Here is a 23,494-nt window from a genome sequence, read left to right on the forward strand (position 1 = left end):
AAGAAACGCAAAGCGTTCGACACTGTCCCACACAACATCCTTTTCTCTAAGTTGGAGAGACATCAATCTGACAGGTGGACCACTTGGTGGATAAAGAACTGGCTGGATGGCCGCACACAGAGTTGTGGTCAATGGCTCAATGTCCAGCTGGAGACCAGTAACAAGTGGTGTCCCTCAAGGACTGGTGCTGGGACCGGCCTTGTTCAACATCTTTGTCGCTGACATGGGCAGTGGGATTGAGTGCGCACTCAGCAAGTTTGCCGATGACACCAAGCTGTGTGGTTCGGTTTGATAGGCTGGAGGGAAGGAATGCCATCCAGAGGGACCTTGACACGCTTCTGAGGTGGGCTGATGCCAACCTCATGAAGTTTAACCATGACAAGTGCAAGGTCCTACACCTGGGTCGGAGCAATCCCAGGCACAGCTACAGCCTGCGTGGAGAAGAGATTCAGAGCAGCCCTGTGGAGAAGGACTTGGGGGTGTTGGTTGATGAGAAAATGAACATGAGCTGGCAGTGTGCGCTTGCAGCCCAGAAAGGCAACCGTATCCTGGGCTGCATCAAAAGGAGTGTGACCAGCAGGTTGGAGGAGGTGATCCTGCCCCTCTACTCTGCTCTCGTGAGACCTCACCTGCAGTATTGTGTGCAGTTCTGGTGTCCTCAACATAAAAAGGACATGGAACTGTTGGAACAAGTCCAGAGGAGGGCCACGAGGATGATCAGGGGACTGGAGCACCTCCCATATGAAGACAGGCTGAGGAAGTTGGGGCTGTTCAGCCTGGAGAAGAGAAGGCTGCGTGGAGACCTCATAGCAGCCTTCCAGTATACGAGGGGGGCTTATAAGGATGCTGGAGAGGGACTATTCGTTACGGACTGTAGTGATAGGAAAAGGGATAATGGGTTAAAACTTAAACAGGGGAAGTTTGGATTGGATATAAGGAAGAAGTTCTTTACTGTAAGGGTGGTGAGGCACTGGAATGGGTTGCCCAGGGAAGCTGTGAATGCTCCATCCCTGGCAGTGTTCAAGGCCAGGTTGGACAGAGCCTTGGGTGACATGGTTTAGTGGGAGGTGTCCCTGCCCATGGCAGGGGGGGTTGGCACTATATGATCTTAAGGTCTTTTCCAACCCTATCTATTCTATGATTCTATGATTACATCACTTTTCTTTAACAGCTCCAATGTACTTTCTTCAAATGGTAACTACTAATTATTGCTTCTCTTTAAGTGCACTCAGAAATGGCCATTCTGAGTGAACGTGCCGTTTTTAAATTCAGGCACATGCTCAAGACAAGCAGGCTTTACAGTGGCAAATGCTACATATCTCATACTGTCCTAAAATACCAAAGTTCATCATCACTGATGTACTCCATAAATGATCACAATGTCAGAAGACTTGAGTACTTCCTAGAATTATTCTACCTATTCACTTAAACCCAGTAAATTTTAGTGAATATATTTCCTATATATATATACAAATAAATAAAATATATAAATATATATTCTATATAAATATATAATAAAAATATAAATAGAATGTCTATATATTTATATATGTAATATTTTATAATATGAACTATTTTAAATATTAAATATTTTTATTTTATATATATATAAAATACGTAAATAGCAGGGAATAGCTAATAAATCAATTTCCAGACTAGTAATGAGAATCAGCCTATCAGCAGAATTAATTGTAAGCTGGATACAATCAATAACACAGAACATTATTACAACAGTCTTTGCCTCCCACTTACGTATAAGGTTTCTGAATTGAAGCCTTCAATAAACCTGGATTATTGATTTGTTATAAGAAAATGAAATATTAGAGACACTCACTTTTACCAAAATAATTCTTGCTAACTCTTCACGTACAGGCTTTTCTTCATCCTTCTTCAAACCATCCAATTCAAACAAGGTATTGTAGTTTTCCAGCATTTTTGTCATTATCTTGTTGCAGATCTCCTGTTCTTTTATGCCTTCAAATCCAGAGGGCACGCTAAAATTGGACAGAACACAAAGCAGAGTGTTACAGGCAGTCAACATACAACAGTTCCTGCACACATTGTCTATAAACTTTTCAGCTGTGGATACAGGCTGCTAGCAGGCACAGGAAACTTTGTCTTGGAAAGGCAGATTGTGTCTATGGTGGTAACCACTATCATGTTTGTTTGCAGTTTTTCTTACTAAGTACTAAATATGCCTTGGTCAAACGATCTACTCCACAGAATCCAAGCAGAGTTCCGAGGCAACCACCAAATGAGTTCCCACCAACTTTGTTAAAAGTTGTCTTCATGACTGCAACATAGACAGCAAAAGGCATTTAAATGCTCTGAACTGTTACTGGGAAGAGTGAGATTTCTCCAAAAAGTAGTTTCTGATAATCTCAGAGGTAACACGAAGGATGAGTAAAAAAATTAAGAAAGCCCACATGCTGAACAGAACACTAAAAGTGAAATTTAAGCAAGATCTTTACAGCTTCAGGTGACCCCATGGTGTACATCAGATTTCTTAATCTAATTTTTAGTTGCCATTTCTTTTGAAAGTAGGCTCGTAACTCACTGGGCTTTTTAAAACATGGAGATAGAGGCTGCTTTCTGCAGAATAGCCTGAAAGACTCATCTAAACGGGGTTCATACCCTTCACTTTGTGGGAGAATAACTAACTACATAGTGGCAGAAACAGCAACTTCTTGGTCACTTGAAACAGGCCCCTGGGCAGCCACAAACTGCTTGCCACAAACCTTAAAGGCACATGCAAATGAAAAGGCAAGATACCGATTTGGAAGAAGTGCTGTATTCCAGTCTACACTCCTTGCCTTCCTTCTGTGTTTCACACAACTCTGTCATGTGCTAAAATATCAATATTACTCACAATAGAGCACACATTTTTATTGAAGCACCTAATGATTATCTTCTGGAATGTAGGCTTTCTGCACATTTTATTGGACTTTGGGGCCTAAAACTGACTTAAATTCAATTTTAATGCAAAAATAAAATCACTGAATAATCTTCACCATTTAAAGTACTTCCAATCATCCAGTGTTCCCCATTGTACAGTATTTCCAGCAGATACACCCTCCTCTCAATTATCCACAAAGTGGCTGCATGGATGTGAATTTTCTAAGGACCTTATAAGATGGCAGAGACTGCAGATCACGAGGTACAGAAAACACAGGAAAGATTTAAAGGAAAGGAAAGAATTAGAGGAGCAAAAAAACAGAAACAAAAGAAGCTGCAAGCATTTTTTTGGCTGAGGACAACTAGTGGTTGTATGAGAACTGAAATCAGCCCAAACCCCCAAAAGTTAAACAAATGCCATCTGAACTATTTTACAGGGATGTAACTTGAAAGTAAACCCTTGTTTACTACAACCAGCAAATTAAAATTTACAAACAACTATCTATTGTATATCTGTAGCTGTAGCTTACTGGGGCCAGATGTGCATTTCAACAAGAAGGCTCTGAAAGCAGATGGTCCCAGAAATTAGCCATCAAAAAATGTCTTCTTGTAGGGGTTACATGGTACTGATTCCTCTCCATATTTTCCTCTCTGCAGTACAACTACATGTCAAGAGGCAGAAGATCCCACTGCATCAGAACCCATCTTTGTGAACTCCAGAAGAGAATTTTTATTGCTGTCATCTCAACATTTAATACAATACATGCTAGAGTTACAGGACTTGAAGTTTAAAGGAATTGGATTATTTTACACTGCAGAACATTGTCAACTGAAAATGGGTCAGTCTCAGCTCACTGATTTCAGTAGTGCAGAACCTGGGGGACAACTTCTGCTGATGGATGTGTATGTATACTTGGGCAAATTCACTTTAAAGAATGTCACATATACACTAAAATATAGTAACTGGCCTGAATAAAAGAATAGGCCATGCAACCATCCTGATTTAGGGAAATCCGTCTTTCCATGCTAAATGATGTGTTCCTGATGTGTTCCTCCAAAACAGGGTACCACTTCAAAAAGCTTGACATTCCTATGAACCTTGTTCTTCGGAAATGGACTGAAAATGTACTAGAGTAAGTTCAAGCCAGAATAAAGACTCCAGATACTTCTGGAATGAGTTTTGGAGCAGAACCTTCACCTAAACCCCATCTGCTGGGAACTGCAACACCTCCAGCACCTCCCTACTGGCAATAGCCAATACCAAAAACCTTTTACTGGTTGAAGAACAGTCCAGCCTAGAAAGTTGCCACCAAGCACACAAACACTATTTAATTTCTGTGCAATTCCATGGTTTTCTTGCTCTCCCTTCCTGCAACACTCTGTCAGTTAAACATTATTAAATCAAATCTGTGAAAAGTCCAACATCTTATTTGGAACAATTCTGTATGTGTGTGGCAAGATGCATATGCAGAACACAAGGCTAAAGCTCATGGCTTTAGTCTTTGTTATCACACCTCTCTGAATGCAACCAAGCAGAGCAGCACAAATTGTTTAATTTTAATTACGGTGTAACATTCTTTACCCATTGCCACCTCTCTGTCACTTAAACACGCATATTTTACAAATTTTCTCATTTATCTTTTTCCTTTAATCACTGTTATTACACCTCCAGCATGACAAGGACTATTACACTCTCTAAGCTATCCATGGTGACCTTTTCCTTGTAATAAATCTTTAGCTCAGCATATGGAGTAGTTTAGATTATGAGCACACACCACCCTACATATTTATGCAAGTTAAAACCCATCTGTTGCCACATGGCATGATGCACCAGTCTGACTAGAGTTTTCTGAAAAATGTGTGTAAAAAAAAGAGTATCTCACTGTAGCTTTCCTTAGTCTGCAAAGTTGTGATATCAACAGATTTCATTTCAACTCACCAGAAAACCCTAGTGCTATGAGAACGTATTCTCTCACACTACCACTTTCATGATCCACACCCTACTCCTTGGAAATTTTTCATGTTTGCTTGTAAAGACCTTGTTAAAACATTACAGTAAAACTGTGTTCATAGTCATGGTCTCTTTATGTCTAATTTGCATGTAAGTTAGGCATTATTAACTGCATTGCTTTTAGAATTAGACACACATCTTACTTCAGTTACAAAATCCACAATGGCAGGACTTCATTGCCTTATAGCCACACATGTATGAACTGCATCAAACAGCAGCACCAGAAACAGCAACAGGACACCAGCTCCACTACCAGAAACACACTTTCTAGAAGGAAGGCATAAACCTGTAATTTCTGTGGTCATTTCTAGATGAAAAAATGTTGATGTGTTCAGGTCCATCTTAGAGATATAAGCTGGAAAACTTCCAAGTTTTTGCAGCAGCTTGCAAAGTCATGAACAGATACATAGCATAGGCAGTGACAGCAGCACATCTCCAGAGTCTCCCCCTTAGATTCCATGGACACCCTGTGCTTCCCAGAATGATGCTCAGAGTGATCCATGCACAAAGCACAGGAAAAGCAGTCGTTCTCAAAGTTAAAACATAACTTGGGACTAAGATCAAGCTGCTAGCCCTTCATTTCAAAACAGGATACCCAGCAGTATTTCACATTTTGGCACGATGACCTACAAAGCTGCCTGGCCCCCTGGCCCACCCACCGCATCTCCATGCTCACTTGCTTTTTAGGTTCTTCTAGACTGCTTTAAGCCAAGAATGTGCTTCGTCCATGGGGATGCTCAAGAAAGCTGGTCTCAAACAGGTAAAGCCACATCAGAGCTCTGTGTCACAACTCTTACTCAGAACTAAAGTGACCTGAGGTCAGATTAACTCACTGTGAAAAAACTCCTTACATTTCATGCATTAGTTAAATGAACTTACCTCAGGGTCTCTGTAAACAAGCTGTAAAAGGCTAAATGCAGAGTGGGCTTATGAGACAGCAAACCTCCAGACTACTGAGAGTGGTGCAGTAACACATCCAAATATGACTGTATCTATCCAGCATGAGACAGGCATCACTACAAGGCTCCACCACCACCACACCCGAGAAACTTGCTTCAAGTGGAAATGAGGGCCAGGAGGACTTGGGATGTAGTCATCTACCTGTAATGAGCTGGTCTGAGATCACTGAACTGATTTCCCCAGGCAACAACTGCTGACAGCTCCCTGTCACAACTGAGAACCAGCGATTTCTATGTGAAACTGCCCATCTCATTATGAATTCCCGACAGTGTTCAACCCCACCCTGTCTGAGATGAAGAATGCATCTTACCATTTCCTTAAGTGGCTTCTCAGGAGAGCTTGCATAGAATGACAGCACCATAATGCTAATTTACAAATCATTGAGGGCTATATGCTCTGTCTTGTCTGACTGCTATTTTCGCTGTTTGCACAAGTACCTTTTGTAGAAAAGCACCACAAAGTCACCTTACCATTCTCCTAGGGAATCCCACATGAAATGAAGTGACTTAAGAGGACAGGGAACACTACATGGTTTTATTTCTCCAGCTGTCACAAAAGATTTTCATTAATACCTTGGACACCCACAAGCCCCTCAACAAGCACAACCGAAGATTTTGAGAGCAGAGCTGCAGTAGTCTTAGATGGGTACAACTTCAGGCAGTCTGCTCTGTCCCTCAAAACAGACGTTACTGTAAGAGATGTGACCTCATGGCCACAATTTGGTCCCGTACTTCAGCCAATGAACGTGATTTGTAATAACACACCAGACCAAAAACTGGTGCAGCTGAAAACAGGCTCATATTCACATCTGCAGATTCTGCTGCAAGATCAGAGGCTAACAGGTAGCTAAAGATACAGCAACACTAACCTGAGCAGGCAGCGTACCAGGCCGAAAGTCAAAACACTGCACTGCACCAGCTACCAAGGAGAAACATGACTGCTACTGCTGAACCCAGGACATCATCTCGGAGTGTGTGACTCATTTACATGTTCTGCATCATTTAAAGACTTATGTCTCACCAGTCTCGACCAAATGAAAGGACATATATCACTACAGAGATTTTACAGAGGTGTCTTAGCTTCTGAAGAGCTGGAGAATCCCATGAGGTATATAACTGCCTAGAGGCATATAACTGCCTACCTTTTAAGATTTGGTCCAGATTATTTTCTGTATCATCAAATTTAGGAGCCCAAGTCAACTTGGTAATTCCATCTTTGTCTACATTACTTGCAGTAGACGCATAATGCAGGTAACACAAAGCAGTTAAAGTGATGCTGCCAACCTGACTGACTGGCTCAATCATATGCAAAATCTGCTCCTGCAAAAGCTCAATTTTTATTTTTTTTATTTTTTCAGAAAACTGCAGCGACAGTAGGCATCTTTCCAAGTACGACCTACACAAAGTGGGACAAAAGGCAGTCCATAGTCCAACACCTACTCACAAAGTACATCATTCTCATCTCCAAACATTCCTAAACTGAGCTTTTAAAAATTCCTCCTTGTGACTGTATTTGAGCTCTATTGTTGAGCTCAAACACCATTTTGTTTTGCACATATTAGGAAAAAGTTCTTCACTAAGAGGGTTGCCAAGCACTGGAATAAGGTCCCCAGGGAACTGGTCATGGGCCCAAGGCTGTTGGTGCTCATGAAGCATTTGGACAACAATCTTAAGATACACTGCTTAAGTTTTAGGTTGCCCCGTGTGAAGACAGCAGTTGGACTCAGTGACTCTCATGGGCCCCTTCCAACTTACTATTCCAACAATATCCTATATTCTATGATTCTACGATGGTAGTTTTTCTTGGGAAACTGCTCCTCCACTTAAATTCTGCGTGTACAGATCAGAAGAAAGAACATACTCAACACAGAGCAGTAACTTCCTTTCATCAAGTTTTTCAACCAAAAACTGAAACAAACAAAAAACCCCACCCCAAAACCAACACACAGAGATTTTCCTATTGAAATAATCACTATTTCATTCAAGAGATTAAATAGGCAATATCATAACACCTGACATGGGACAAATCATAATAGAGAAACTTTCTCAACTGAGACTTCGAGGGGTGGACATTCACTAGTACGTAAGACTTGAGATTGAATTAGGCCAGAACACACTTCCACTTATGAAGAGAGCAATGCAACCTTAGCAATTTTCTGTTTATTTTACAATAGGGCATGCAATGGACTTCAGATGATGAATCTGAGTACACAACAGAAAAGAAATGTAAGAAGAAGAAAACATAAAAATATACCACAGAAAGGCTTGACAATATAGTCCCGTATCCAATTCCCAAAGAGGAAGCAAGAACCCCTGAGTATTTAACATGATTACAGATGAGAACATTTGTGGCCTTATACTAAGCTTGATGCTTTGATCTTGCATCATAGGGTGTAGCATACTGAATTCTTACAAAAAAACATCTCCTTTACCCTGCTGGCAAATGCCAGTATTTAAAATCTATACAAACCCTATAAGAAGGGTTATGCTGCATGCTCCAATTTGCAGTAACAAATGTTAGAACAATTTTCATTACTCATGTTGACCATGATCCTGGACACACATTTATTTTTAAGACTGATGCAGGATTAGGACTGCGCTGCCTGAAAACAGAAGTCCATTCACATAATGTTTCAAACACCAGTATTATTCACTGAGAAGTTGTGGTTCAGCCCCTCGCTTCTACTTCAGCTTCTACCCAATCTGTGTAGGCTCCAAGGCTGCTATAAGCCAAGGTAAGACATTCATGTAGAACTTGAGATCAGATTTTAATTCCTAAAAATTCAGCAACACATTGGAAATCTTTTTGAATTTCTGAAATACCTACAGCTGCCCACAATCCACATTTTCTCCATACCCAAAGATGATCTAGCTTTTCTCCACACTAATGCTTTCTCGTACAACCCTTCAGGTAACTTATGTTATACATAGTCATCACACAGAAATAACTGCATCTGACTCTAGCATTTAAACTGCATCTGTCAGACACTCTGTGGGGGGGGATGGAGCAATCCCAAAGAACATGCCTAATCTCTGTTAGGAAGAAAGTCAATTTAGTGAGAGCTTGAATGATGGAAACCATACACACAGATCATTCTTTCAAAGACAGCTTCAAGAAAAAGTGAAAATGGATCCTTGGCTTACTCACTAACTAGTAAACCTCATGTCTCTTACCATTCCAACCAAAGGACAGAATGAGTGCAGCAGCCTCCCTGAATACCCAGATCCAAGAGAGCAGGGAGGAGGAGAGAAAACCCACCTGGTCCTCTCTTTCCTACTCGGCACAAGCTGGAAAAGCTGAGTGGAGACACACAGCAAGCCATAATTGCTCTCCACAAGAGCTGAAATTCAGGTCAGTAGACAGTAACTTCTTTCAAGGGTAATCACACTGCAACTGTTAATACCCTGCACAGATTAGCTCAGTGATAGAAAAGGCAACTATTTATGTTCCCGTACCTTCATTCTCATTGCTCCTCAAGGGCTGTATTTCTCTGTATTCTTGACCTTTGGTTTTCACCGCAATAGATCTGAACAATCCAAGTTGGAAGAAAACAGTGCACTAAATCTCAAACTATCATATTTTCTTTTTTTGAACTGTTTGACCTTGCCCTTTACATTTTTCTATATCTTACATTGCACTTCATTACAAAAAGTGAAAACAGCCTTTTCCACCCCTTTCTGTTTGTTAGAAATACACAAAGCACAAGATAACCTTTCGTTAGAAAAGCATCCATGCAGTTTGTCAAACAGCAAGCAAGGAAACAGGGGAAGTAGTAGATAAAAGTAACAAGGGTTGAAAGTTTAGGAGATGAGATAAACTACAAAGAAAAATAGAATGAGATGAAGAGAATTAAAATTAAGTCTAAATGTCTGGAAAGTGGTCCAACAGTAAGATTTATTCAATTGTTAAACAGCTTCAGTTCTGAAATAGGAGATAATATATTTAAATAGTTAAAATGTCACTGAAACTACCTTGTAGAAAGTAATCCTTCACTATCAGCTGATGTGCTTTATCTTCTCTGACACTGTGCATTAACTACCCAGACTCTGACACCCATTATAGACATGAGTGCGAATTTCCAACAGAAAAAAAACTCAGATCTTCCTCCCTCAGCAGTGTAGCTGCTGACAAGCTGGATGATAAGCATTCTTTCCTTGTCCCAGAGAAACACCCCATACACTGCTCTGAACAAACAATGAAAAGCAAGAGCAGTGTTCACTTCAACCATCTGCTGATATTTAATCTCTGATGCTAGTCTCTATAGGGGCTGCCTGTAGCCAGTATAAAGGCAGCCCCTGCCAAACAGGCTTCAGGCAGCCTTACTCTGGAGCTCTGAATGGTGTTCTGAGGATCTCTCTGGCTGCTTGGCCAACCAGCTAGTTAAGCCCAATGCTTAAAATTTACTGCTGCAAGTTCTTTCCTCCTCCTCCAAAATCTTTGTTGATACAGATGGTCACAGCTCCAGCAATTTAAGACTGCATCTACTAACACAGGAGAAACAGGTATCTGAACTGTCGCTTACAGTATTTGTGTCTGGACCACAACCCTGCGCTATCATGAACGAGATTAAGAGCTGATGAAACATATAGCTGAATTACCAGATGATGAAACTGAAAATAAGTTCAAATAAAGATCTAAATCCATAACTGTAATATATTTGGGTCTTCTAAAAAATGCATTAGCCATTTGTTAAGTATCAAGCCTTGCTTTCACTGCCTCTTTTGCTACCTGAGCATTTATTTTGATGTTGTGTCGCATTCATATACAGCCACAAGAGATCTTGTGTTTTCACCTTCAGTAAACTCTGCCTTTCTCAGTCTTCTGCAATGGAATGATGTAATTCCGTTCCTCTGCACACCTTACAAAAACAGTTACATCTTTTCTATGCCATCTTAGGTGCAAAGATCAATTGAGGCAACAAGTATGCAGCTTTTAAGAAATATGCTTTTGTTTCATTTTAGGAATGACAATTGTAACTCTAAACTGCAACTCTCTGCGCCCTACATCAGAAAGTATACAAACCTGATTTTTTAACTTTCCTGAACAAAGTGATAAGTAAGCTAAAAATAATCTAACAGCCAGTTAGATTGCAGTTTCAGTCAGAGAGACTTAACCGTTGGACACAGAAGCACTTGTCTGCCGTCCAGACCCCGTCTCAAGGGAGGTGTGTTGCCTACCAGGGGCACAGATCAGGGATGTGGCAGAGAGGCTGCCTGCTCTAGTAAGTCCCACGGACTATTACCCACTCCTGGTGATACATGTGGGTGCTAGGGATATAGATAGTAGTAGCCTGGGGAACATAAAGGACTACAGAGCCCTGGGGGTGGTGGTTAGGGGCTCTGGAGCTCAGGTGGTCTTTTCATCAATTCTCCAGGGTACAGGGGAGGACCTAAAAAAAGCTAGGAGGATTAGCCAGGTTAATAACTGGTTAAAAGGGTGGTGTCATAGTCAGGGGTTAGGGTGTCTTGAACACAAGACCCAAGCTTGTAGGCCAGGTCTAGTGGGGGCTGGTGGAGCTGGTCTGATGATAAAGAAGGGAAAGAGCAGTTTTGGTAGGAGGCTTGCCAGACTGGTCAAGGAGGCTTTAAACTAGACGTGCTGGGGGAGGGGGGCAACATTCCACCCCAACACACCCAGTCAGTTGACAGCACCTATAATAAATGCTTGGAGCCATGTAGAGATATCCCAGCCGCTCCAGCCAATGAGCCAGCTTCAGTTGGAGCTCGGCTCAGATGCCTCTATACAAACACCCGCAGCATGGGGAACAAACAAGAGGAATTAGAGATGTGTGCACGTCTACAGGGGTATGATATAATAGGCATCACAGAAACATGGTGGGATGGCTCCTATGACTGGAGTGTTGGAATGGAAGGTTACAGGCTCTTTAGAAAAGACAGGCCTGGCAGGCGGGGAGGAGGAGTTGCCCTTTGTGTTAGGGATAGGCTGGAGAGTATGGAACTCTGTCTGGGGACACGTGAGCAGTCCACAGAGAGTTTGTGGGTCAGGGTTAAAGGGAATATAGCTATGGGAGACATTACTGTGGGGATCTGTTACAGACCACCTGATCAAGGAGAACCTGCGGATGAAGCACTCCATAGACAGATAGGAAAAGCCTCATACTCACAGGCCCTTGTTCTCATGGAGGACTTCAACCACCCTGACATCTGTTGGAAGGACGGTACGGCCCAGCACAAGCAATCCTGGAGGTTCCTCAATTATGTAGAAGACAACTTCCTTCTGCAAGTAACAGAGGACCCGACAAGGAGAGGTGCCACGCTTGACCTCGTGCTCACCAACAGGGAAGGGCTCGTTGGAAATGTGACGCTCCAGGGCAGCCTTGGTTGCAGCGATCATGAGATGCTCGAATTTGAGATCCTCAGGACAGTGAAAGAGCGTGCAGCAAGCTCACTGCCCTGGACTTCAAAAGAGCAGACTTTGGCCTCTTCAGGAACCTGCTTAGTAAGGTTCCATGGGATACAGCCCTAGAGGGCAGGGGGGCCCAAGACTGTTGGTTGATAGTCAAGGATCACCTGCTCCAAGTTCAGGAGTGTTGCATCCCAACCAGAAAGAAGTGCAGCAGGAGGGCCAGGAGACCTCCTTGGATGGATAAGGAGCTCCTGAGGAAAATTCAAATGAAAAAAAGAGGCTTATAGTAAGTGGCAGCAAGGACAGGTGGCATGGGAAGATTACAGGGATGTTGTCCAGGAAGCTAGGGACCAGGTTAGGAAAGCTAAGGCCCAGTTAGAATTAAACTTAGCTAGAGATATTAAAGATAACAGGAAGGGATTCTACACGTACACAGCAAATAAAAAACAGACTAGGGAGAATGTAGGCCCCCTCAGGAAGCTCTTGGGAGAACTGGCTACACAGGATTTGGAGAAGGCTCTGAATGACTTCTTTGCCTCGGTCTTCACTGGCAAAGGCTCTGACCACACCACCCAAGTCTTGGAAGGCAGATGCAGGGACTGTGAGAATGAAGACCTTGCGCCCACTGTACGAGAGGATCTGGTTCGAGACCATCTTAAAAATCTGAACGTGCACAAGTCCATGGGTCCCGATGAGATCCATCCGTGGGTCCTGAAGGAGCTGGCGAATGAAGTTGCGAAGCCGCTGGCCATCATATTTGAGAAATCATGGCAGTCAGATGAAGTTCCCGATGACTGGAAAAAGGTAAATATAACCCCCATTTTCAAGAAGGGGAAAATGGATGACCCAGGGAACTACAGACCAGTCAGTCTCACCTCTGTGCCTGGCAAAATCTTGGAGCAGATTCTCCTGGAAGGCATGCTAAGGCACATGAAAGTCAACAAGGTGCTTGGTGACAGCCAGCATGGCTTCACTAAAGGGAAATCCTGCCTGACCAATTTGGTGGCCTTCTATGATGGGGCTACAGAACTGATGGACAGGGGTAGAGCAGTTGATGTCATCTACCTGGACTTGTGTAAAGCGCTCGACACTGACCCACATGACATCCTTGTCTCTAAATTGGAGAGACATCAATTTGATGGATGGACCACTCGGTGGATAAAGAACTGGCTGGATGGCCGCACACAGAGTTGTGGTCAATGGCTCAATGTCCAGCTGGAGACCAGTAATGAGTGGCGTCCCTCAGGGATCGGTGCTGGGACTGGTCTTGTTCAACATCTTTGTCGCTGACATGGGCAGTGGGATTGAGTGCGCACTCAGCAAGTTTGCCGATGACACCAAGCTGTGTGGTTCGGTTTGATAGGCTGGAGGAAAGGAATGCCATCCAGAGGGACCTTGACACGCTTGTGAGGTGGGCTGATGCCAACCTCATGAAGTTTAACCATGCCAAGTGCAAGGTCCTACACCTGGGTCGGAGCAATTCCAGGCACAGCTACAGGTTGGGCAGAGAAGAGATTCAGAGCAGCCCTGCGGAGAAGGACTTGGGGGTGCTGCTCGATGAGAAAATGAACATGAGCTGGCAGTGTGCGCTTGCAGCCCAGAAAGCTAACCGTATCCTGGGCTGCATCAAAAGGAGTGTGACCAGCAGGTTGAAGGAGGTGATCCTGCCCCTCTACTCTGCTCTTGTGAGACCTCACCTGCAGTATTGTGTGCAGTTCTGGTGTCCTCAGCATAAAAAGGACATGGAACTGTTGGAACAAGTCCAGAGAAGAGCCACGAGGATGACCAGGGGACTGGAGCACCTCATGTATGAAGACAGGCTGAGGAAGCTGGGGCTGTTCATCCTGGAGAAGAGAAGGCTGTGTGGAGACCTCACAGCAGCCTTCCAGTACCTGAAGGGGGCCTATAGGGATGCTGGAGAGGGACTCTTCATTAGAGACTGTAGTGACAGGACAGGGGGTAACGGGTTAAAACTTAAACAGGAGAAGTTTAGGTTGGATATAAGAAGGAAATTCTTTCCTGTTAGGGTGGTGAGGCACTGGGTTGCCCAGGGAGGTTGTGAATGCTCCATCCCTGGCAGTGTTCAAGGCCAGGTTGGACGAGGCCTTGGGTGATATGTTTTAGCGTAAGGTGTCCCTGCCCACGGCAGGGGGGTTGGAACTAGATGATCTTAAGGTCCTTTCCAACCCTAACGATTCTATGATTCTATGACACAGATTTTTCCTCACTTATTTTGTTTGTTCTTAACTCTACTAATACATTTAGGCAAAAAATTCCCAAACTGCCCATACAAATGTAATCTATAAAAACACGTTTACTTTTCCTTGTCAGAAATTTGCAGTATTGTGCTTCCAATAACTCTCACATTCACATGTTCCTGCACATATTACTGTCTTTTGAGTTTTCTTTCTTTTGCAGAGGAAGACAACTATTTTCAAAACATTTTTTTTTAACCTTTTTGTACTAACACAGCAAATGGCTTAATCCTGACATATCCACCTTCATCGCCCATAACTGAGGCAGCAGTGTAGTCACACGGACAAGCTTTGGTTTAAATGTCTCATCTGCATATTCTCTCCTTAATCAGTCAAAAAAGATATGCTCCTTTAAAGAAAGAGCAGACAGTATCTAGCCTAGGTATGTGGAACTGGCTGAATGCATTACAAGGAACTTAATTTGTTTTCTCTCTTTAAAGAAGCCTACTTCTTTCCACTGTCTACAGAGGAAGCCTAGGGAGATAGTCTCATTAGGCAATCTAATCTAAGTCTCATTAGGCATTATACAAAGATCAGTACAAATCTGACATTTGCTACAAGGAACTCACTTGTCTCTTTTTGCTGATATTACACATCTTTCAAGACTAATGACTGAACAAAACTCCATACATGTCTCCCATGTCTTAGATTTTGGATGCCAGCCAGTGCGTGTCTTGCAGACAAGACTGGGGTGAAGATGCTAACAACGCACTGCATCACAGCAGTGATTCAATAGAAACAGTCTCACTCGAGTGTGCTCTTGCCCCTGGAAATAACTGTTCTTGCTACTGCTGCAAGATCCGTTAGCTTGTACAACGTCTTCACCACAAGCACCAAGGAACTGGGTCCAATGAAAGAAACTAGAAAAATCAGCAAGTCCACAAAGAAATCTCAAGAGACCAGTGGAACCCCGTAACCTCTAAAGCTGTTTCTGAATATACTAGAAGGATAAAGAACCCAGAATATTTGGCATCTCGAGGACAGGCACCAGATCACAATGTTAAATCTGCCGAGTGTGCAGTATCCATCATCAGAAATCAGACAGCACTTGGGTGTTGCATATGAGTCCTTCTCCCCCAGTTATCCTTTCTCAAAGCCTTCTGCAGAGAAGCATCCATATTCTCTGATGGCAAAGGAAGAAAGCTGTATGATCTCAAGTCTCCTTGCACTTACACAGTCTGAAGGTCTTCCATTATTATACTCCCACAGCAATAGAAAATTGACCAACTGTTTAGCAAAATAGCAAGAGGAGATTGGAGAGCAACTCAACTCACATTCAGCTGAAATAATAGCTTTAGCACTAAAATTTACCCCAAAGCTCAAGTCATTGCCTTAGTTTGATCGCTCTGACAATTAGACTTCTGAGCTACATTTCTGGCCATCTGGTCCATTACACTCTCCATTAACATATGGGGAAAAGTTACTTACTGAAAGCAGTTTGGTCCAAATACAGTGGCAAGATTGCAAAGGTTCATCCTGTTCTCTATGTGATGTTCAGCAACCTTTATCAGGAATTGGCACAGATACTTCAACAGGCAGTAATGAGCATCAGGCAGTTCCTTAAGGAGTTCTTTCAAGTTATGTTCCTTCTGCATGTCATTTCTAGCATCTAGGAAAAACAAGAGGAGAAAAAAACATGTATACGGCTTCTACACTGCTGCCAATTTACTTACATGGGTGAGCAACCACTGGGATCTAAAATTTAATCTTACTTCTGTTCAGAGACACAGAATCCTCCAGAACCCTCAATTTTCATCAGGGAACCTGCACTTTTCTCCTGAGGCTCACTCTTGCCCCCACTGAGACTGTTTCATGCTCACCTTTACACTGGATCTATTTTCTTGAGCAGCATCAGCAGTGGTCAAAGCTAACAGCTTTAAAGCATGTTTATTCCCACTCAGTACTAATACCTGCTTGAACTCCCATTCTACCAAATCTCCTGTTTCCAAGCTTCTTCTGGATGTTACCTCTAGAAAAAAGTTGTTCAGGGCAGTGTTACACTCCATTAACGACCCAAAACATAGCCTAATGTTAGAGTAGCCTTGTTATAATCTCCTAGAACTCCTCCCCACACTTAGGGTAACAAGGTGTTTTTTCATTCAGAGGATGTTACCATTCTTGGCAAGGAGATTCACGCAGGATTCACTGGAAACCAAACCTTGCTCAGTCTTCAAGCCTTATTTTTAGTTAAGAAGATGTAATAAACCAAGCTGCATCTGAAGTATTTGCTGCCTCTGCTGTATACCCTGCTATCAGCATGCAGAGAAGACTGGCAAGAAAACACTCCATACCTTGTGTTGCAAGAGCAAAGAACATTTTACATTTCCCTAGCATTTCGGGGCGGGGGGGGGGGGGGGGGGGAAGGAGAGCAAGAATGGAAGAGCTTTGAACACAGTGTAAGGTATGTATAAACCCTTCAGAAGTTTCACCTTTGTTTTTACTTTTCGTTTCCCAGAAGTATTCCAGGGCTGGATTGCACAGTATCCCAGGGGTAGAATGCTTTGAAAAGTGGTTAGCTGTGTAAATTAGCAGTCTGTATAAAAATACCTAAAAGTGTCTCCTGAGAACTCAACCATTAAGTTGCAATGTGATTTCTGTTTTACAATCAGACATTTTTGTGGTATACAGTTTGGGAAACAATTGAGTTTTGTATGTACGTACTTGCCACCTCATACAGTTGAACTTGAAGGATTTCATTGCTTCCAAGCTTAGTTTTCCTGCCTTACATGATGTGCATCATGCAGTGCACAGTGAGAGAAGCTTTCTTAAATTTTATACACTTGGAGAATTCATTTTTATGTATCTGCTTTGGTGCCACAGACTTGAATGAATCCTTTCACAATAGCAGCCCATAGTTTAATATGTCAGTCAAATTACAGGATCAAACATTTCAACCGATTATATCCTTTTCATCTACAGCTAAGAAATCAGCCCCTTCAGAAAAAACAAATACTGAATATGCATGAAGCAGATGAGCAAAAAATCTTATTTGCTTATTTATCACAAGTATTTATTTAAAAAAAATTTTAGAGCTATACAGAATAAAACCAGTCATTACTTTGCTACTATGAATCAGCTTTGTAACAGTAAGAAATCTGATATATTGTTTTTATTTCTGCAGAATGCTTCTGAAGGCTGTATTAAAAGGAATAACAATACAGACCTTAATTGGATTTGTGCTTGCACTGATCAAAGTGGACTGTACAGTCTCTGACTTGATTACTAATTATCTTTTCATGAAGTTTAAAGTAACAAAACACAACTAATTTCCACATAGGCAGAACATTAAAATTCACCTTCTAGCACAGTTCCCATTAGATAACAAAACATGGGGCACATAGTGTTTTCTACTATAAATTTCTTGCAGTTGTGATAAGGAAAGCTAAAGCCATCTCTCAGGAAAAATGCACCTCTTCCACCACCATCACCCCACCACCTAATTAAGGAATGCCCTTGAGAACTAATTGCCTCTCTGAGTCTCCCACTGTGGCTTTAGATTGACAGGTACTTTTCCATTTATTGAAGGATTTTCCAACCCTTCCAAACTAGAAAGTTGCTAATAACTGCCATAAAACATTCTGAACACAGGTTTGCACTCTGACAACACACAAAGCTGTTTGCCTCATGGCATCAGCTGTATTTGGTAGGTAGGATGTCCCTGTTCATTAACCATGATATATTATGTGGTGCAGATCAACATCAGAGATACTTATCACTGGGCACAGCCAAACCTTTGTTCATTTCTGTACTTTCAAGAACAGAGACTAATATCAGATTATAAGATCTTGAGCAATTACTCTAATTGAAGGACACAGAGACACTGAACAACATAAGGAAGCAAACCCTACTTACTGAACCATAAAATTCCTTGTCCTTGTGAAATGGGAGAAACAAAATCTGTCTTTCCTCTCTCTCCTCCTTTTCCAATGAAAAAGCAAGGGAAGGAACTGACGCCTTTCTCCCAGTACAATGAAAAAACAAAAACTAATTTGTAAATTCTTCTGCTGCTGGCATTCCACAGATTTTAGCTTTATTTTAAAAATTACTATTACAACCTGTGGTGAATTTAGAGTGACATGCACACACGTATTCCATGCGCTTTGTACATTTCTCTGGACAAGTGTACCTCTGCTACATTACTTCAAACAAAACAGCTTTTCAACCTATTGGAGAGCAAAAATAGTCTTGAGTCACAATAACCAACTGCTTGGAGCATTCTTCCTCCTTTTGTCCACCTGCTATGCAATTTTTCAATCTACTTTAAAGTCGGTCACTAAGGGTTACTCAGCTGGTACTGATCATCAGGGAAACATTAGAGCACCAGAGCTGTTTAGGCTACCACACACTCAAGCATCAAGCGTACCAAAGCCCTAAGCTTATGTACGTGCCTAATTTTGCGAAGTACAAGCTGTCCCATGGAAGTCAAGACTATCAAGTGCAGTCTTTCTTATTCAGTCAGATTAAAGAGGGTGGCATGAAGCTAAGCATATGCCTCAGTCTCTGCAGCATCCTGACGTGAGACAAAAAAGCTTGTCAATAATGGAAACAGCAGAGTGCCAGATTTTCAAAGGCAGCTCAGGAGCATGTATTCAAGCCAGATTTCCAGATAGGCCCAGCTACCAACACACTCATGACTTTTCAAGCACAGCACATGAAGCTCCTTTGAATATTTTGACCAATACAGCAAGAGACAAAGGAGAAAGGAGTAAAAGAAAAATGAAGGGGAAAGGGAAGGTGCTCTCAAGGAGGAGTCAAAGGCATCCACTTCTTTATTTTGTGGACCTGCCAGAAGCCATGTAAAACAGACAGCATCCCAGCAGTGGTCTGAAAGAGAAACCTAACTAAATGAACAACCAGCAAGCGCCTGAAACCGGGGATAAGATGGTGGTTTCTGTGCTGAGGAAGGAAACAAAACCAGCAGCCTCAGGCCACATCTAGGGCCAGCAGCCAGAGAACAGAGAACACAGTATGACACAGGCAGAGGGCGAAGGAAGCCAGCAAGGGCAGTGTGGCACTTCAAAGCTCAAGTAGGGAGTCACTATTGAGGGACAAGCCAAAGAGACAACTGAAAAGGACAAGCAGCTTCTCTAAAATGTTAATTAAGTAGAAACAGGAGCCTCAACAGTGTAGGAGGCACAGACACATTTGCAAGGGTGTTTTCAGACTCATTTAATTTCAGTATACACCCACAGATCACAACAAGAGCAACATATTTTCCAATGGCTCATCCTGTTTCTGAATGTATTGAGTTTCTCTTACATGCTACAGACACCTTCTAATTCCTCAACTCACCCCTCTTCATGCTACTCCTTCTCCCTGCAGAGCATGCTTCCTGAACATCACTAAAGGCATGGATGCCTGTACATAAGCGTGTTGTTACTTTGCTCATGTCTCAGATGGTCTGACCCCAAACACCTCCAGCCTGGAAGCACTGAAACAGTGCCATGCCCTGGCTAATTCTCTTTGCTGTGAGGTGAGGAAGAATGGCTAAGGCTCAGTGTCATGCTACCACTTTTTTACTTTGCATATCTTTCAGCTGTCTTACATACTACTAGCTTTGAGGGCAGGCAGAGAAGCTTGCATCTGTCTGTAGCTATCAATGTGCCTTAGGAAGTTAATCTTTGGTACATAGGCAGCAGGTTTCACATTGCAGTGCCACTGCACCCACATGGCTATCGGAGGAATCAAAGCATTTCTTTCCACCTCCACAATCTAGAGGAAGTGGGACTCCAGTTTCTCTCTGCCACAAAGCAATCTGCTTCAGACACAATCCTACTGCAGAGGAAAAAACCCATAAAAATCATGTCATGTTGCCATCAGTAGCAGAAATGCTGGAAGTCCTCATCATAAAGAGGCTGTCATCACAATCCAACTTGCGACCCCTCACTCTGCATCGTTATGGCACTTTGCAGAGCTGTATTTATGCTTCACTCCAACATACTGGCAGCAGAGCACTCTCACTTCTTTTGTAGCTCTGCTGAGTGTCATCATCTGCTTAAGAAATCCAGTTCCAAGAGTTTTTACTGCTTAACAAACACCTTCTGCATGTGGAAAACAGAAGTTATTTCTCTGGTTTGGAACTAGGCCTTATAACACCAAAATGACAAAATCCAAAGGAAAATGTTAAATTCATGCCACAGGAGCCTGGAGAACCATAGACATCTTGTGAATCTGATTTGCTGCACGGCTGCAGTTACCATGGTTAAAGGGTCAGCTCTCATCTATTCCCTTTCACACTCATTTATTCATTTTCACAGTCACTGTTCAGGTTGAAATTTGACCTCTAAAATCCTCCAGCACAATCTATATTTTTGGTTCTGCTTGTTCATGCAACTCAACAGCTGCTGGCTGCTAAGCATTCTCTAAACTGACCTTCTGATCCAGAAGGGAGCTGCTCTTTCCCTTCCACCACCTCCTATCCCTCTCTCTGGAACTAGCAGGGCTGTTCACAGGCACCATGCAAAACCTTGTCAGCCATGGCAGGCTGTGAGCAAGAGGAGGTATGTGAGATAGAACTTGCATTAGCTGCTGCCCACTGAAATATATAAATTCTCTAGGATGGAACAAGTCAGGAAGCATGAGAGATCAAATTGCATTTGAGTTAATTAGACTGAATACCAAAGGAAGACATAAGCCCACATTTCACCGTACCCCTGCTGGAGAAGGGAATGCAACAACAACAAAAAAAGAAATTCACTTCATGGGAAAGCTTTCTGTATGCTAAAAAGGAAAAGTACAATAGGAACTTGTCTTGCTGAAAGCAAGTGACCTGTGAAAGGGAGTAAGAGCTGTACATAGAGTTCCCTAGCATGTACAAGTGTCTTAAGAGCCAGTGATCATGCTATAAAAGATAAGGAATGAAAAGCCAGAAGTAGTAAACAAGATCAAGCAGGGACTGCTGCATGGGAGCTGCTGATTTCTCCCTGCTGAGGTTTCCAAAAGAAACTTTCACCGCTCTGCAAGCACAGCTCATTTTGCACAGGCAGGCACAGCTCTGCTCAGCAGTGAAGCCTGCAAAGTCACAAAAGAGACTGTAATGGGACATTTTTTACCCCAGGACTCCCTGCAAGGAGCGGCCTTCATATTTGTCTGGTGCCCTGAGGAGACCGGCCAACACAAAGATCACTATCAGTGTGTCCCTGGCCTGTACTTGCCACACACATCTCCCATCATCATCATTTACAGAGGGAGGTTCTTCTCTGCTCCCACTGCCACTGTCCTTCTCCAAGGGCAGAAAGAGAACACCAGGACACGGCAAACAGCCTTAAGAATACACTACGTGATGTTTTCTGGAGCTGCATAGCCTTGGTGTTACACTGAATATTTTTATAAACAGGCATGCATCAGGATTTGGGGGCAGCATGCAGAGCTCCATTTCACATAACATTGCACAGGCTGCAGACAGCATGCCAAACCATCTACGTGGACTTCTCAAACTACAAGTGGGTGAGGTTCTCTCTTTTTCATAAAAGGGCAGATTTACAAGGCATGCAGTGACAGGACAAGGGGGAATGGCTTTAAGATGACAGAGGGGAGATTCAGATTAGACATTAGGAAAAAATTCTTCACTATGAGGGTGGAACAGGTTGGCCAGAGACCTTGTGATAGCCCCATCCCTGGCTGTGTTCAAAGGCAGGTTGGATGGGGCTTTGAGCAGCCTGGTCTAGTGGAAGGGGGGCTGGAACCATGTGATCTTAAAAGGTCCCTTCCAACCCAAAACATTCTATGAAACTATGATTTACTCTTTGGTTTGGTATCAAAGATTATAACCAGAATTAAAAAGGGTTACAGATACAGGTATAATTTTTAATTTTTAGTTCAGCTATTTTTAACTAGATGAATCGCTCCCTAAAAATTTTTATAGGAAGTGATTGTGTGTTGCTCTCAGGCCAAGATCTCAGCTGGCTTAAAAAAAAAATGCTGATATCACTCACTGAAAATATTACAATGTAACCCTAACATAATCCTACAAAAATATTTCCCATGCAAAGCTTCAACAGGAGAGAATACAGAGGTTGTGGCAAACCGTGCAATTGCCTTTGCTGTTGACATGCAGCAAAGTGGCTCCAGCTTCAAAGTTATTTTTTAATGACTAGTTAGCTCAGAAACAGCTTGACCTACATCATAGCTTACAAAAAGAATACTCAGGCGTGCGCTTCCTTGGTACCATTTTGCAACAGATACCCCTGTGCATACTTTGATAAGTGAACAGATTACTCCTCCAATCATGCACAGTTGGTTGGTCATTTAACTGTAAGCAAAGGCCCAATGACCACTTAAGCTAAACTGAACCTGACAAAAGTCATCAGTGCCTTTCATAGCAACTCATTTATGCTGTATTTTCTAGGGCATGAAAACCCCCTCAGTTTTCTTCAAACTTTACAAAAGCCTTCCGCTTGCCGTATCAGCCAATATGGCATTTTAAAAATAATATTATTTTTTTCTAACCAAAATTATAACAGAATTGTAACTGGATCTTAATGTTCAATACAGGCAAACTTAGCTATGAAGACATGTCACAGTCAGGCTAACTTTTGCAGAACTGGCTTCATAATTTACACCAGCAACTTTATTTGAAAGAAGAAAGCTTTGTGGGTAAATCTGCTGAGAATAAGATATCTCTCTCGTTTCCATAGAAAGTACTGGGGAGATTTTGCACATCCTGTGGGAAGCAGGATGAGTAAAACTTACCACAAACAGCACTGTTCGCAAAGAACATCAGTAGTTCCTGGTACAATACACCAATTTGACTTTTGTGGGGACAGGGATGTAGAACAACAAAGGTACAACAAACAAAATTTCCACTTGAAGTGATTTATGAGAAAGAACATAATTAAATACAGCTCATAAGTCAGACCTGGTGAAATCTAAAAGAACCCAAAGAAAGCACAGCACTGACCAGTAAAAAGGGGCTTTCTAGAACATCGCTACCTTCCACACAAGACTTCCTGAATCCTATCCCTGGCCCCAGACAACCTCACTAACAAGGAAGGTATTTTACAGAGCC

The 23,494-nt window shown here is 42.4% G+C and overlaps 1 protein-coding gene across 8 annotated transcripts in view; it reads right to left on the bottom strand.

The window, feature by feature from the left end:
- The window catches only part of FAM13A (family with sequence similarity 13 member A), a 130,109-nt gene that overhangs the window by 100,815 nt on the left and 5,800 nt on the right, over positions 1–23,494 (bottom strand). For 7 of the 8 annotated variants that reach the window (XM_062637585.1, XM_062637590.1, XM_062637586.1 and 4 more), the window contains exons 4-5: positions 15,916–16,096; positions 1,835–1,994 (exon numbers count right to left, since the gene is read on the bottom strand). In XM_062637585.1, coding sequence (XP_062493569.1) covers positions 1,835–1,994; positions 15,916–16,096 — 341 coding nt within the window. The remainder of the gene's footprint in view (positions 1–1,834; positions 1,995–15,915; positions 16,097–23,494) is intronic. The other variant, XM_062637591.1, reaches the window with a different exon arrangement.

Source organism: Pezoporus occidentalis, unplaced genomic scaffold (genome assembly GCF_034315485.1).
Source record: "Pezoporus occidentalis ecotype Australia unplaced genomic scaffold, CSIRO_AGI_Poc_V1 ctg53, whole genome shotgun sequence".
NCBI classification, from domain to species: Eukaryota; Metazoa; Chordata; class Aves; order Psittaciformes; family Psittacidae; genus Pezoporus; species Pezoporus occidentalis.